The sequence below is a fragment of the Clupea harengus genome, chromosome 7 (genome assembly GCF_900700415.2).
Source record: "Clupea harengus chromosome 7, Ch_v2.0.2, whole genome shotgun sequence".
NCBI classification, from domain to species: domain Eukaryota; kingdom Metazoa; phylum Chordata; class Actinopteri; order Clupeiformes; family Clupeidae; genus Clupea; species Clupea harengus.
In genome coordinates, this window is record NC_045158.1 from 20,159,883 (window position 1) to 20,176,392 (window position 16,510).

General features: G+C 39.6%; 3 protein-coding genes across 5 annotated transcripts; 2 read left to right on the forward strand and 1 right to left on the reverse strand.

The window, feature by feature from the left end:
* Positions 1-608: 608 nt before the first annotated feature.
* Positions 609-4,738, forward strand: prkab1b (protein kinase, AMP-activated, beta 1 non-catalytic subunit, b). The gene is made up of 8 exons (XM_012826224.3): positions 609-866; positions 1,280-1,463; positions 1,738-1,904; positions 2,372-2,465; positions 2,782-2,896; positions 3,098-3,231; positions 3,789-3,857; positions 4,153-4,738. The coding sequence occupies exons 2-8, from the start codon at positions 1,314-1,316 to the stop codon at positions 4,228-4,230; spliced, it is 807 nt and encodes a 268-aa protein (XP_012681678.1). The 5' UTR covers positions 609-866; positions 1,280-1,313; the 3' UTR covers positions 4,231-4,738.
* Positions 4,739-4,820: 82 nt separating this feature from the next.
* LOC105899085 (phospholipase A2-like) lies at positions 4,821-7,590 on the reverse strand. Of its 2 annotated transcripts, none has more exons than XM_012826219.2 (4): positions 7,388-7,590; positions 6,308-6,464; positions 5,752-5,879; positions 4,821-5,023 (listed from the first exon to the last, which is right to left on the reverse strand). In XM_012826219.2, exons 1-4 carry the CDS (start codon positions 7,422-7,424, stop codon positions 4,893-4,895), a joined length of 453 nt encoding a protein of 150 aa, XP_012681673.2. In that variant the 5' UTR covers positions 7,425-7,590; the 3' UTR covers positions 4,821-4,892. The 2 variants fall into 2 exon arrangements, with proteins under 2 accessions (XP_012681673.2, XP_031425847.1); XM_031569987.1 differs by lacking the exon at positions 7,388-7,590 and adding an exon at positions 6,580-7,174.
* A 3,884-nt stretch (positions 7,591-11,474) lies between these two features.
* LOC105899090 (phospholipase A2, minor isoenzyme-like) lies at positions 11,475-15,928 on the forward strand. Of its 2 annotated transcripts, none has more exons than XM_031570783.2 (5): positions 11,475-11,582; positions 11,764-11,816; positions 11,925-12,081; positions 12,503-12,636; positions 13,563-15,928. In XM_031570783.2, the coding sequence occupies exons 2-5, from the start codon at positions 11,768-11,770 to the stop codon at positions 13,775-13,777; spliced, it is 555 nt and encodes a 184-aa protein (XP_031426643.1). In that variant the 5' UTR covers positions 11,475-11,582; positions 11,764-11,767; the 3' UTR covers positions 13,778-15,928. The 2 variants fall into 2 exon arrangements, with proteins under 2 accessions (XP_031426643.1, XP_031426644.1); XM_031570784.2 differs by having other exon boundaries at positions 11,490-11,549.
* The last annotated feature ends 582 nt before the right edge of the window (positions 15,929-16,510 follow it).

Consider the following 16,510-nt stretch of genomic DNA (forward strand, 5'->3'; position numbering starts at 1 on the left):
GCAAAGGTATGCCATTAATCACTTCAGCCTCAGTATCATTCCTAAGGGATCTGTCCATTATACCAATAAGGCAGGAACTGAGCGTTTTTTCCAGTAGGTGCCCCGTGGTATTGGCATTACTGCCCAGAGCTCAGAGGCAAAGACCACCTGAATAAATCATAATAAAATGATGTTGTACCAGACACCATAACCTGAAACTCAACTTAATATCTACCATCATATAAATAAATGCCACGTCACTGAAGTACACAGGGACAATTGTCAATTTAAGATAAGTTAGAGCGTTAATAGTATGTGCACATTATCCAACTGCGTGGTGACCGAAATCTGATCGTCCATCCCCTAAATGTAGTTGCTGCAAAATACTAGGCCTACATTAGGCAAATTTAACAAATGTTTTGTTCTAAGCTATTTACAAATATTTTGTTCCTGTCTGATAACTGAACGCATTAGTTTGGGCCTATGGTTTACTTCATGATCTACTAGTTCACCTTACGGAAGAACAAAAACAGAAGCAGACAAAGCTGTGACGTTTCTGAACTGGTAAATACAACAGGTTGCTAAGAAAAGTAGCGGAAACAAAAACATGTTTTTTTATTTTTTTTTTATTACCATCGCCATAACCTTAGTTACGTATTCGCCATTAGATAATGCCGTGATCCTCCATCGTCTCAGATTACAGATGCCATTGTTTTTAGTCAAAATATTGTAGGTTGGTCTACAAGTTGTCTACACTGAACAAAGTCCATCGGATGCGGAAGGGGTTTGTCCTCGTTAAAAGTTAACCCAAGACAAGGACGCTGTGCGGGATTTGGAATGGCAATGTGAATTGTTTTTTAAAGCTCGATTTCAACTCTCATATTAAGGTACGAGATGACCTGGTTGCACGATGATGTACCGTAGGTTTTTGTGTAGATATTTGTTTGAGGTCAGCGGAACTCACCCTGTTGATCTGGAGTTGCGCTATTTAGCGCAAAATCTTATCTGTAATGCCCTAATCTGTTAAGAACCTGAAATTGGCCTAATGGAAATGTATTGTGTTGTACTCAATGTGTACAGTGTATTGTACAGCACACAGTATGACAATATTCAGTCAGTCCAGTGATGTTGTGATGTTGCGACACCTAGCTGAGACAAGTATCCTGCATGAGTTCGCAGGCATCATGCATGACGACCAAAGGTTACACACTTGATTGTATGGTTTAATTGTTGGCTAGCAGGAGAAACAGTGAGGTATAACAATTCAACTATAGCTAAAGCCTCGTTGTGTGTCTGTCAGTGTACTGCATTGGCCTACTGCACCGGGCACAGCGATGGGTAACACCAACAGCGAGAGAGGTCACGGCGGGGGGCATGGTGAGAGACACCGTCGGGACAGCGAGAAGGCGAAGGAGGAACATCATTCCAATATCTTGATGGACAGCAGCGAGGATGCAGATTTGTTTCATGCGGATGATCCTAAAGTGCGTGTTAAATGTTGTTTCACGTGTAGTTTCCTTTACCATAGATTACTTCTCACTTTACTCTTCCTATACAACCTGCTGTCTCCAGTAGGCTACTATTGTCTGTACAGACAGACAGGCCCAGTTTCTTATTACTGCATCAATTACTGTTTAGTCAATTTTGAGCAATTAATGATATGCTACCGTGAAAAGCGTCTCAAGTGAAATGGGCTCAAGGTCTCAGGTCCTCAAGAATGCATTAGTTCTGCCTCTGTCAACGTTATCATCCTTACAGGGTCCTGAGGCTCAGGAGTTTCTCGCCTGGCAACAAGATCTGGAGTCAGACATCAAATGCCCTTCACAAAATCGGCCAACAATGTTCCGATGGACTGGCGGAGGACGGGAGGTCTACCTGTCTGGTTCATTTAACAACTGGACCACCAAGATCCCTCTCTCCCGCAGGTGCAGAGATCATCCAGTGATGTCACTGGAAAGTCAATGGAATTTGTTTCCACGTTAGCGAGACAGGATATAAAAGCCAAATGCGTTAGAGTTGGCAACCCTGCTTACAGACTGTGCCAAACGTTTTGAGTTGGTGTGTACCTGTTGTGTACCATGTAACCCACTAGATGTCAGTGGTGCTCATAGTTGAGAAAAAAAATGACTGCCTGTTGACTGAATTTTCACCTGAATACAAATACCTGAAAGCTAGGTGCCGTGGAAGTGAGGTGATTGTAATGTATGTGAGCAGTGATTGTACTGATTGAACTGCATTATTGAGAATATTGTTTTCAACACATATTTTGCCATGACCAGTAAAGTATGTTTTTTTAGAGTAGATTTACTAAATATATCGAGGTAAGCTTGTAGGCTGGTATTTTTTCAATTAATTTTAACTGAAATGTATTTGTGTCTATACCACCTTAAAGTCAGAACAACTTTGTAGCAGTTCTTGACCTACCAGAGGGGGAGCACCAGTACAAATATTATGTGGATGGGCAGTGGACGTTGGACCCAACAGAGGTGAGGGTGAAATCCTGTTACAAAACTAGACCCCTGACATAACCACACTCTGTGGCATGTAATACAGAATATTGTACATTATGTTATAGAACAGTAAGGAAATAGCAAATCCGTACAGCTTTGTATGGAAATAGACAGAAGAGTGACGATGCACTACTGTAACTGATGAAGTCTACTGAATGGATCAATGGTTTAAAACATAATTCCCCTGTGCTTAGCAGTCTGTTTCCAAATTAGTTCAAGCCCCTTAACAAAACAATTTCTGAAGTCAACTATGTTTTTCATGTCATAACCCAAATACCTGTGTCGTTTCTAGCCTATGGCATGTGGCAAAACTGGCACTGTGAATAATGTGATCAGGGTGAAGAAGACTGACTTTGAAGTGTTTGATGCCCTGAAAATCGACTCAGAAAAGACTGCTGACATATCAGGTAAAGTTTTGTTTTCATTATTCATTAAGTACTAAAGTTAAAAAGACAGACAGACAGACAGACACACACACACAAACACACACGACATGTATGCATTTGGGATTAAGCATACAAGGAGTAAGATCAGTTTTCAGAGACCACCTCACTGTCCTCTTGGGCTTCTTCAAGGAACGTTCTAGAAAATCTATCTCCTTCTTCCAGACCTGTCCAGCTCCCCACCAGGGCCCTACCACCAGGAGCCTTACTCTGTGCGGCCCGACGCCAAGCTGAAGTCCCCTCCCATCCTGCCTCCACACCTGCTGCAGGTTCTCCTCAATAAGCACACCGGTGTCTCTGTAAGTGTTCTCCAAACTGGGTGTCACTGTAAGTGTTCTCCAAACTGGGTGTCTCTGTAAGTGTTCTCCAAACTGGGTGTCACTGTAAGTGTTCTCCAAACTGGGTGTCACTGTAAGTGTACTGTAAACTGGGTGTCACTGTAAGTGTTCTCCAAACTGGGTGTCACTGTAAGTGTACTGTAAACTGGGTGTCACTGTAAGTGTTCTCCAAACTGGGTGTCACTGTAAGTGTTCTCCAAACTGGGTGTCACTGTAAGTGTTCTCCAAACTGGGTGTCACTGTAAGTGTTCTCCAAACTGGGTGTCTCTGTAAGTGTTCTCCAAACTGGGTGTCACTCTGTAGAATCCAGGCCATGGCCATTCAAGGCCATGTTCCTATTACTGGAATAATAAATCTCATTTAACTTTTCCACATATTCAGGGATTACAAATGTATTCTCTCTCTTACCTAGAACCTCTCGTTCTCTATTGAACATCAAAGTAGATGGTTTCATTTAGTGCAGTAAATGCAAAGCATTAAGTATTCTGCGCAGTAAAATTTGTGTAATCTGTTCACAGTGTGATCCAGCGCTGCTCCCTGAACCCAACCATGTGATGCTAAATCACCTGTATGCACTCTCCATTAAGGTATGTTTGTGGGTTAGGGTTAATTTGAGTTGAAAACACAGTGAAGGTTCTTTGTTTGTTTCTGCACAGGCGTTAAGATTCAGATAAACCAAGTGGAAACAACCATTTGTTGACGTTCTGACTGCATTTATTTGGATTAAAACCATACTTGTTTTAAGGGAGAGTCAATAGATGAAAACCAAGGGATAGATGGTCGTGAAGATGCTAATATGTGCCTGAGAAATGGAAGAATATGTATGAAAAGAAATACTTCATTAGCTATTAACAAACATATTGTTATTTCATCTTCTTTCAGGATGGTGTGATGGTTCTTAGCGGAACTCACCGATATAAAAAGAAGTATGTCACTACTTTACTCTACAAACCCATATAGCAAAACACACAAGTGTGTATGTATGTGTGTGTTTGGGTGTGTGGGTGTTATCTGACGCACAAGTGTGTATGTATATGTGTGTTTGGGTGTGTGTGCGTGTTATCTGACACACCTTTTTTGTCAGAATCAGCTATGGGTTTCTCAGAATAACCCTGCACTATGTGGAACACACCGCCCTTCGTTATTGCAAAACCTCTGTGTGGACAATATTCACAGGTGTGGGAGAAACTGGGGATAAAAGTTATTTTGATATATATATTGAAAGCATTATATATATTTCATATAAAAGAAAGTGACAATCAGTTCGAGACAGAGACTTATTACAAACCTGTAGTTTGGGATCTATCAGGAATGTATCAGGTTATCCATGTGGTTTGTAAATGTATGTTAACATGTAGAACAGTGCAGCAGGTACTTGCTGCCTTTGTTTCATAAATTGTTGGCTCTTAATCATAATGTTCTTTTATAATTTAATTCAAAATAAATCATACTCTGACTGCTAATCAAACTCAGACTGCTTGTCTTGAACTGAAGGTTTTTGTTTTTTGTGTTAATCAAAAGTAGTACAGACACACACATCAAGGTCACTCAAGAATTCAACATTTTTTTATTGTTTTCAGGTCAGTACACATTTTGTTGACACAAGCACATTTGTGAAGACCTCAGTTAAGGCAGTGAACTTTGGGTGCAAGGTTCTTGTAGTCAGAGTTGTAGGTGGCTGCATATCGGGCAAAGCAGTGGGCAGCGATACGGTCACATTCACACACAGCAGCCTGGCATGCGTCATTGGAGGCTGCGCACAGTAATAGGGGTTTGTTAGGCAGTCACTGTACAGGATAAATATGTCATTGAGAATGTTTCTAAAGCCACACCTATTTAACTTGAGTGCTCAAGATCCCAAACGAACAAACAGCATTACCCCACTTTAAGCTTTGATTACTTTGTTCATGGAAAGTGACACTGGAGAATATTTAGAAGTAATACCTCCCATAACAACTTGGCCATTAGCAATGTAGTATTATTTCAATATTGTATCTTTTTTTATAAAGATGCTTTCTGCACATCTTTATCAGGGAATCCAATAATTCTGTACCTGATATGTTAATACTCAATGAACTCTTACTTAACGTCTTCATAAAAATACCTCATTGGACTATTAAAAATTAGATCGTAGATTGTATTGTCGACTTAACCACTTGCAAAGCTTTGTGGTTTGGGCATATGGTACAATGGGTAGCCTACACTGTAACACATTTAAGGGAAGCACAAAGCCCTGGTGCGCCAAAATGCCAGGGCCGATGTTTGTCACAATCCAGCCCTCCTGATGGCAATGAGGAATACAAATAGATGTAGGAAGATGTTGAGGTTATGGTCAAGATAAGGTCACGTTAACTGGACATGCCACTGATAATCTGTTTATTATAACCTGACTGGCCATAGAGATAAGTTGCCGTAAATGTAAACACACAATTGTGGCCGGTTCACTGGGTGTGACTGGTTTGTCCTGTTTGAAGCCCTCACCTGAGCAGCTGACTTGTTGTGTGGAACAGGTAAAGTCATACACTTTGATGTATGGCACGTCAATTATGGGCCTGCACTCTGGTAGCTTCCTACTGGCGGCATAACAGCGGTCATGAACTTGGCAGCACCTGAGGGAGAGAGAGAAGAGAGAGAGAGGAGAGAGACTCTGAGTACCATCCCATATTGCCATACATGGCACCCAATCTGTAAACCTGTGAAAGAGTTTGGGGTTCACAGGTGTTGAACTGGTGTCCATATGGTGTGTTCTGATTACTTCCTCTGTTACTGCCTCCCCACAGAAGATAAAGAGTCACAAATTTCCCCACCCCCACTGAGAAATCAGTTGTCACATGCAGCTGGTTGACATTTCCGAAGAGATAGGAAGGTCACATATATTCAGAAAATTCAGCAACATTTAAGGCCAGCCACGTGAACTTTTATCTCAATGCCAGATAAGAATCAGTCACACAGCAACAGACAGCAGAGTTTCAGCAACAGACCCAGCACTAGCCTCTCACATGGTCACTGTGTGGTTAGGTGTGTGAAAGACCCGTACATGTCGATGTCATCTTTGGGCTGACCAGATCCCCCGAGGCCACACCAACAGCCATAATCATTGTAGATGAAGGGGTTGACTTTGGGCTGGGTGCACTGGATCATCTTCCCAAACTGCCAGAGGGCAAGAGGCACATGGGCACCGAGGGCACCGCTGACTGGTTCACAGACAGAGACAGGAGGGCAGAGAGAAGGTGGACATGAATGTGGAAATACCTGAATGGATTCTGTCCATGATTATAAATGCTTGTTCCATAAATAACAATTACTTACCAATAAAACCAATATCGCTACAGCTGGGTTACATCATTTACAAAATTAGTGTAACCCTGAATTGTGTCTGTTTTTGGAATGATAAATTGTACACTATTCCACGTAATAACATAAACTATAAAACAAAACAATGTTATATGAGTAGTTAAAACTAGTGTCTGCGTCAGTGCCATATAATGTTCTTGAAGTCCATGTTTAGATTATAATCAAACGGATATGACAAGTGCCAGAACTCAAATTTGTCAGATCAGATACAACAGTTCAGAGGTTCAGGTGATTGAGGCCTTGCTTAGTCTGTACAAAGAATAATATGACTATTCATATTCATCTTCCAGAATTGCTCTGAATGTGGCAGACTTAAATGAAGTAAATGGGTGCTATGTTTCATATGAAACATTTGGTGTTATGAAACCTGCATATCACTATTAACTGGTAAAACAGAAAAGGACATTTTTAAATGATCTAAGTAAATGTTCTGCCATGTTGACGCTACATCGACTTGTACTTATTGTCACTGGACACTGTATTTCAGCTGTGCAGGTGCACTACATCCAAAGACACCTATATCAACACAAAAAATAAGAGTGATATTTCATTATGGCTTTCAAACTAAGATACCTATGTTGCTCTGGTTATGGGCCAACAAGCATGATCTTAGAGAGACATAGGTAAGAAACAGGACAGCCTTTAGGCACAGATGCATGCTAGTTGCGAAGGAGAGAGAGTGAAGCAAGAGATTAAAGACAAGAAAGAAGGTGAGAGGGGATTGAGAGTAAAATGATGGAAGATCCCAGAGTTCAGGTCTCACCTGCAAATACCAGCAAAACAAGGCCAGAGAAGTTCATGGTGGCAGAGTTCCGATCCAGAGAGAGTGCTCAGCCAGATGTGTGTTATATATAGAGAGAAGACAGGGGAAAGAGAACGTCACAACAGGTGATAAGGGAAGCAGGAAAAGTATATTTAGAGAACTGTGGGGAAGTGGAGACTGTCAGAGCCTGGAAACAAACCATCTGGAGTGTTATGAGTGCACTGGAAATGATGTAATACAAAACAAAACATACAGTATTATGCAAGGGTTTGGGCTACCCTCTGAGGTTGCATGTTAATTTGCTCTATCTAAATAAGAAAACATCATAGCAATATGTCATTCATTTTCTAGAGAAAGCTGGAAATGGGAGGTTTTTCAGACAAAAATTCTTAATGTAGCAGTATTGAGTTGTATGAAATAAAATCGAATGTGAAAAATAGGTTGTGCATAAATGTTGGCACCCTTTTAAGTGTGTTGATTTGAATACCTGTAGTCACTTAATGCTGATTGGTTGAAACAAATTGAAACAATTATTTTGATTAGCTAATTGAAACTTAAACTGCAAATAAAGTTGCAACCAATCATGAATAGACCTGCCAACTCCCGCGTTTCTCTTGTATTTCTTTTTGCCCATCTCCCGCCCCCCTCCCGGGCACGGCGGTAAGAATGACGTCCGTCAACATGTCAGGCATTACTTTTTATTCCACATAGCAATGCCTTCTCAAAGAGGACTTTCAGTTTGGTTAAAAAAAAAACAGTTACAGAGAATATAACAAGTTTGAACAACAGCACTTTGTGCTCTCTTTTGTTTTGCAAAATAAACTATACTAAGCCTACAAAGTACACACCATCTAAGAAAACAGGTAGGGCAGCCAAGTCAGCCACCCACATATACAATACTACAAAACAGTAGTTCATTTGAACTGCTATTCTGAATAGATCCATATATGATTTCTATCTGAGATTTGTTTCCAATCTCATAGTTTCTCCTCAATTCTGTATCACTGACACTTTGTGCCCCCCTCTCTTACTCACACACACACACACACACACACACACACACACACACACACACACACACACACACACACACACACACACACACACACACACACACACACACACACACACTACTACTGGCCATTGTTTTAAATTATAATGCATATCCCGATCATATATACATCAACTATACATCAACTGTTGCTGTGATGTTCATATGAATGATTTTGTTGTAATATAAAAAGTCATGAAAAAATTATTATTATTATTATTATTATTAACATTATTGCTATAGTTAGTTGTTATAATGATAAATAAGTGATTTTGAATAAATTCATTGTGAATACATACATAATAATAAATTAATTATTTATTTTTTGTTAACAAATACAGTTGTTGTGTATCTATTTCTATATTAAAGACTACATAATACATAATAAATACGTTGTCTATAAATATTTATATGCACAACATCCCTCAAAACCAACATTTGCCCGCCTCTACCCGCCAGAGGTGTCTGTCTCCACAGTCAGAAATGTAGTAAGAAAATGGAAAGCCACAGGAACAGTCCTTGTGAAGGAAAGATGTGGTAGGTCAAGAAAAATATCTGAAGTGGGCTGTCCATGCTCGGAAGCCATCAATCCTGACTCAGAGACAATTTGTAAGGAGGAATGGTCCAAAATACCTGCAGTCAGAATTCAGGGATTTATCATAAGAAGCGTCTAAAGGCTGTTACTTCAGCAAAGGGAGGCTCTACTAAATATTTATGTGATTATTCCACTGGGGTGCCCACATTTTTGCACATATCTGTTATTGGTATGATGCTACCTGCATTGTTTCTGTCGATTCAATAAATGTTATTACAGATCTGAAAAGTTACCTTTCCCATGTGTAAATTATGTCCAAATTGAATTGCTGCTTTGAAAGACCACCAGATTATAATCTGAAATAATGATAATTATCAGGGGTGCTTTAGCAAACTTTTGCATAAAACTGTAGTTAAATACAATGATAAAGCATAGTCTTGTTACATCCATTTCCCAAATAGATTTTTGTCATTCAGCAGAACATGACTTGATAATTTAAGAGTAAGTGACTGGGAGAGCCTTTGGGTGTCTTGTGTGGCGTGTCTAACTGCTCTAGTTTATCTAGGTGATGAGAGGGTGAGGTAAGATGTTAAACTATGTTCCCTTACAATATGGGTGTGCCCATAACATAGTGCACGCTGTCTGCATAAGGTCTCACGTTAGCAGCCAGCTCACAAACTGGTTATATGAGGTAAGCAGCTGATAACATACACACAGGTGGAAAATCTGATCAGGCGAGACAGGCAAGACAGGTGAGAAAGCTCGGTATGCTATAAAAGCTGTCTGTACGATGAAACCTGGAGCTGGCCGAACATCCCATCAGTCTCTTTCAACTCCAGGCAGCGCAGACCTTCCTGAAAAACCTGATCACCTGATCAGGCGAGACAGGTGAGAAAGCTCGGTATGCTATAAAAGCTGTCTGTACCAACTCCAGGCCATCAGTCTCTTTCGACTCCAGGCCAGCGCAAACCTTCCTGAAAAAACACAATTTTTCACCTACTTCATCTCTGAAAAAAGTATATCAAGGAATTACCTTGAAAAGAAAAGGTAGGTGATTTTTAGTATCTGACTAAAACAACATTACAACCAATAACTCTGTAAAAACAATGACATTGATTTTAAGTTTATTGCTAGGGAGGGCTATAGGTGGATATAAACTTCATTAATTACTTGTAAAGGAGACTAAGGCAAATGATCTACTTCCACTCTTCGTACACAGACAACTCCAAGCCTCTGTAAAAGTTAATTTCCATCCAGAATGTGCAAAGGGAGCGTTAGCGAAATTCTTCCCAGCCCTCTTCAACCTGAACCCCAGGCCATCTGCCAAAAGCTAATACTGTGAACAGGAGGAATGAATGGAGTCTTTGATGATCACAACTGTAATATTGAACTGTTCAAGGATTCCACAGGGGTATTTTTCATAGCAGAATACTTTACCTATAGAGATGTCTTTTGTTCAGGGCTCTTTCACATCAAAATAAGCAGGCTATAGTATCAAGTTCAGGGACGAAAGCCTTTTGGAATGTGCTGGCTAATGCCTGCTTTTGTCAAGACTTGAATGAGACACAGATTCAGATTAATCTCAGTTAGTTTTATAACATCAAAAGCCCTGTCAGCAGGTTTATATGAGTGTATTTGCCAGTGTCGTGTTGCCATTGCTGCCTATATTAACTGAAGGCCTAATTGTCATTACAGCATTAATTACATATGAGCTGTCAAAGCATCAAGTATTTTATGACAGCTATCAACAGTCATATGACACTCTTATCTCTGGACATTATACCGTATTGCAGGATATATCATCTGCCATGACATGTGACAAAATTGTCATTTCATCTTGATCTCCACACAGTGCCCAAAGTTAAAAATAAACAAAAGTGTTTGAGTGCACCATGCGTTTTACTTTTGGTTGTGTATATCCAAATGACAATCACATTGATCAGATGGAGTGACAACCTGCTTGTATCTTAAGAAGTCCTTAGTGAAAATGTGTGCAGACTATCATATAATCATATTGGTATGCCTGCAAATAGTCAGCAATACAGCAAAGAGACTACAGATAATGCTCTCCAACCTCTCACAACATTGGCAATATTTACCTCTGCCAAGAAGATTATGTTTACATTACTGTTTGTTTGTTTGTTTGTTTTTTGGTTGGTTGGTTGGTTTGTTTGTTTGTCTGTCAGTAGGATTACAGAAAAATGACCTGGCTGAGTTTCATGAAACTTGGTGGAGGGTGGTAGCATGGGCCTGTCACGTATCGTGGCAGTCATTGCCAAGATTTGGCACATTGGCGGCCTCTGGTTGCCAAAAGACAATATAACGGACTTGTCATGTCGCATACACATGTTCCTTTGTTTTCATTGTGTGCCCTCACCTGTTTCCCGTTGTGTTTCCCTCACCTGTCCTGACTCCTGTCCCTAATCATAACCCTGTTTATTTGCCTGATTTGTTTCTCCTGTGTCTCGTTAATTCCCCTTGTTTAGTTCATCGGTTTCCCATTACTCGTTTTCCCCCTTCTGACATTTAAGTTCAGTCTGTCCCTTGTCCCGTGTTGGTTCGTCATTTTTAGCATGGTGAGAGTTCTGAGTTCTGTCTGGGCAAACTAGGTAATACACTCCAGCTAAACTTTGAAATGTACCATTGACAGGTTCCATTGGAAGGTGGAACCAATCTACTAGCATATGCCCAATATTTCAGAGAAAAGCATACTTATTTATCTATTGTTTTTTTATTTAACATAATATAGTCTGCAAGGACTGTCTTAAACCTCAATATTTCTTTTAACAGGAAAATGAACCTCCTTCCTTCACTCCTTATCTTCAGCTTTAGTTTGCCTGTCTGTAAGTATAAATTCTTGCCCTTTTGTTTATTTAGTTATTTATTGGTTCTTTTATTTTCGTATTGTATCTTATTTATCATGGCCTTTGCTCTTTGATTTGCGTTTTAAGTTTCCTTGCTTGTGTCCGTTCCTGACCGCAACCTGATCCAGTTCCGGGAGATGATCAAGTGCACTCTGCCAAACAGCAACCCTCTGCTGGACTTTAATGACTACGGCTGCTTCTGTGGACTGGGAGGAGAAGGCACGCCTGTTGATCAGCTGGACAGGTCAGAGGGAGAGGCAGGGAAGTGGAAGGGAAGACAATAGTCTAAACAGGGTGCTGGGCATTGTGCTGTAGTTCTGACGAATCACTGTCAAGATATTGTTACTCAAAACCCATCTTCATTCAGGTTAATTTTCTAACACTATAAATTATAATAGTATACAATTATTATAACTTTTGAAAGATATGTACAAGAAACATAGATCAAACATTACATTTTTTTTTATCATCTATGTAATTACAGAATTTTTGTGCATCTAGAATCTAGCACAGAAATTAGGCTTTTTTTCTGACAACACACAGGACACCTTTAAAAAAACTCGCTTATGTGTTCTGTCTAGATGCGTTATTTAATTTTATAGAAACTGCTGTGTTTTATGTAACAGCCTTATACTGAGATCAAAACAAGTCCTCCATTCTTCCAGGTGCTGCGAAGTGCATGATGGATGCTACGGTCTTGCTCAGAACCACAATGCCTGTCGATTTTTACTGGACAGTCCTTTCACAAACATCTATGACTTCACCTGCAATAAGACCAGCAAGACAGTCACGTGCCTGTGTAAGTAAATTAAACAAAACTAGTACAGAATAGGGATTGTTCAAGTGCTCAGGGTTATTGGGGACAGTCTATACTGGCCACGGTGGTACATGTTTACTTTCTAGTCAGTGATGTCTCTCTGTCTCTCTATCTATATATAGATATTCCATATCTATATATATCTATCTATATATATATATATATATATATATTAGTGCTGTCAGTTTAACGCGTTATTAACGGCGTTAACGCAAACCCAAATTAACGCCGTTAATTTTTTTATCGCGAGATTAACGCGAATTTTTTTTTTATTATTATTATTATTTTTTTTTTTATTATTATTTTTTTTAGATTAACATTCTTTTTGGCCTCGCAAACTCTGTAGTAGGCTAACGTTACGGTTTGAGTGAATGGTGAGCGCGATACGGCGAAATGGATGATAAAAAGCTTCTGAATGGAAAGTTTACTTTTAAAAGTTGTGTTGTGCCAAAGAAGCGAGCTTCACTGTTGTCTGAAAATGTCAACAGGCAGCTGGCTGAAAGCAAAGAAGTAGTAGGTTTACCTTTTATTGGTAACCTAACTGTTACGGTTCAATGTTTCTGAAATAAGAGGCCTGACTGCTATGTTCCCTGAAACCTGAAATGTGCACTTTATAATTTTATTTTGTACCGCCCTGTTTGGCAATATTGGTTTTCAATAAAATAAAACATTTGCATAAAGCAAGCCAATCAACTTTTCCATGTTGATAAGGGCATTAAAGTAAAAATAAAATGATGGAAAAAATAAATAAATGAAGGGACATTTAGAATAGATAAAAAATTGCGATTAATCGCGATTAATTTTGAGTTAACTATGACATAAATGCGATTAATCGCGATTAAATATTTTAATCGTTTGACAGCACTAATATATATATATCAGTCCATCTGTCTGTCTGTCTCTTCCAGCCAGCAACGATGAGTGTGACTTGTTCATTTGCGAGTGTGACCGGGTGGCAGCGGAATGTTTTTCCAGCTCTCCCTACAACGCATCCAACCTCAACAGCAACCTGCCTAGCGGCACCTGCAGCGCATCACCGGGAGCACCTGTCCCATCTTCCTCCATCTGTCCCATGACTGCCCTCCTCTTCATCTTACTCACAGTATTAGAGAGGAGTTCTTAATCTTGACCATTTAAAACATAGCATGTAGCAGGTCTGTGAGGGGGCAATATGGACATGGTATAAACACCATTACCTTCAGGATCATCATGATGAATGTAATGTGTTAATATGAAGGGTAATAAATAATAATGTAGTAGATCCAGCAGTGGACCGTATGAATGTTGCCTTATATTCAATGTTCATAATTTAATTTTTGGTGTAATTTTTTTTTCTCTCGTACTGTACATCTCTGTTCACCCTTAAAACTTTCTGTTAAAGCTCCTGTGTTTTTAAGCCGAGTGTGCTCTGATTGGTCAGCTAGGCAGTCAATAAGGATTGTGTTATGAGATTGCGTCATGGTGTAACGCAAGGGCTGGAATTTCACTGAGGCATTTCAGTGAGCTGAGAAGTTGTTTCTGTGGGACAGTTACTCCCTCTGGGGTGTACTTTGGGCTTTGTAACATTGCAGACCGTTTACATGCACAAAAAGCAATGTAACACCCTAAAGGAAAGGGGAAAAGCATAACAGGATGTGAATGTTGTGTGCTCTCTTTCACTCTATTGGAATGAATAGAGTTTTGTATGTAGCCCTGTATTTATTATTTCTATGTAGGTTATGTATTTACTGTAAGTGGCTCTGGATTTCTAGTATGCTACTGCTAATATTTAAAGCATTCACAGTATTATTGAAAGCACTAGGCACCCAAATGAAAAGTGGTGGTCAATGTGGTAGATGACAGTTTGATAATGCAATGAGTATTTATACAATAAATTGTTGAAGCCTACAATATGCATTCAAGCTATTATGTAGTACATGGCTATGAAATTATACTTTCCAACAGGGGAAGTCTGTATTTACAATGTTATCTTGGTTATGCTGTTACACTTTATGCCTGCTCTTATCACCTTATGCTTCTGCAACCTTTGAAATGAACCCACTCTTCAGTTGTTGTGATTGAGAAGCTAGACCCACTGTCTGGCATAAGTCTGAGGATCTCCCATTGTTTCATACAAAAAGCCAGTTTAATAAACACACAGCCTGTGGTATTGCACCACATAGCAATATAATTATATTTGTGTCCTCATATTTCCTCCGATTGTGTGTATGTACCTTCCTTATATATATATATACATATAACCGCAGAGGGAATAAGTGATGTATTTATCAATTTAAAGGAACTTGTTCTTTGCCTTGCGTGCCGATGACGGAAAAAAAATGGACCTCAACACATGCGTGCGGTAAGCTTTGCTATGAGGAAGCAGCCAAAGGACTCACACACACACACACTAAATCCACACAGAACCTGACAAACGGTTTTCAGGTTTCACTAAAATGCTGAGCATCTTCTGATTTTGCACATATGCACATGTAGGCTGCATCTGTTGACATCCATGGGCTCACAACACACCAAATTAGTTGTAGACCTGCATTGAGAGGAAACGATAGCATTCGTTTTCAATTTTGTGCACAATTTTTTACATTTATTCTAAAAACACAGTACTTCACTTGAACTCTGGAGCTTTTAGCAGGTAGGGCTGTTTACATTTTGAAATGCTGTTCTGGTAAGATTTTGAAATTGTAGTGTTTGTTTCATGTTGGTTTTTTTTGGTAGAGGAAACCAGTGTTCATATAATAGATGTTTATTTCAGGGGAGGTTATTCAGTATCTATTAATTTAATGATAAGGTTCACATCTTTAGTTTGGCAATATAATCGTATTCATTCATTCGTTTGTTTTAAGAAGGTTTTATAGACTTTCACCTTAATATAATATTCTCATATTCTCTTCAGCTGAAAGAAAATTACAACTATTACTATGTTCTCAGAAATTCTGTCTGGGTATCTGATCACTAAAGTAACTTTACTGTTTGATCTTCCCAGACAGTAACATGAAACACCCTTTCTCCACTTTCTTTCTGATCCTTTTACTGCCAGTGTGTAAGTCTCTATTTTGTTGATCCATTACACTTAGTTAACACACACACAAGCATACAACATCCACATGCACTTAGTTAACATACACACACAAGCATACAACATCAACATGCGTTATTGCTGTAAGATCATCATCGCTTTTAGCACGTTGGTTAACCAAGATGAGAAAAATGGCACTGCAATGTTTGATTTTTCACATGTGGTAGGAAGGGTTTCTTTCCCTCCTTTCAGTGGCGGCGTGTGAGAGTCGAGCTCTCATGCAGTTCAGGCAGATGGTGGAATGCAAACTGCCAGACAGAAACCCTCTGCTAGACTTCTGGGACTATGGATGCTTCTGTGGGCTTGGAGGAGAGGGAACACCTGTGGACGATCTAGACAGGTCCAGTGCGTGTGTGTGTGTGTGTGTGTGTGTGTGATTGGCAGTGAATGGTACTGACATAGAAGAAGTCAATCATCTTTCTCTTCTCCAGGTGCTGTCAGGCCCATGATGAGTGTTATGAGAAAGCCCAAAACTTTGAGTCCTGTGGCTCTTTCTTTGACAGCCCCTACTTCAACTTCTATGAGTTTGAATGTGATGAGCACAAGACAATTACCTGTCTGTGTGAGTCCCACACCACACCATCACCCACACAGGCGTGCACACATACAGAATAATAGTTTTTCTTTTTTTCGATTCTTATACCTTTTCTTTCTTTCTCACAAATGCCTAAGCTCTACATTTGAACATGCTGTTAGTCACAAACATTTTAATTAAACTGTGTATATTATTGTTGTGTGTATCAGTTACTATGGATGAATTTAATTTATTTTCTCTCTCTC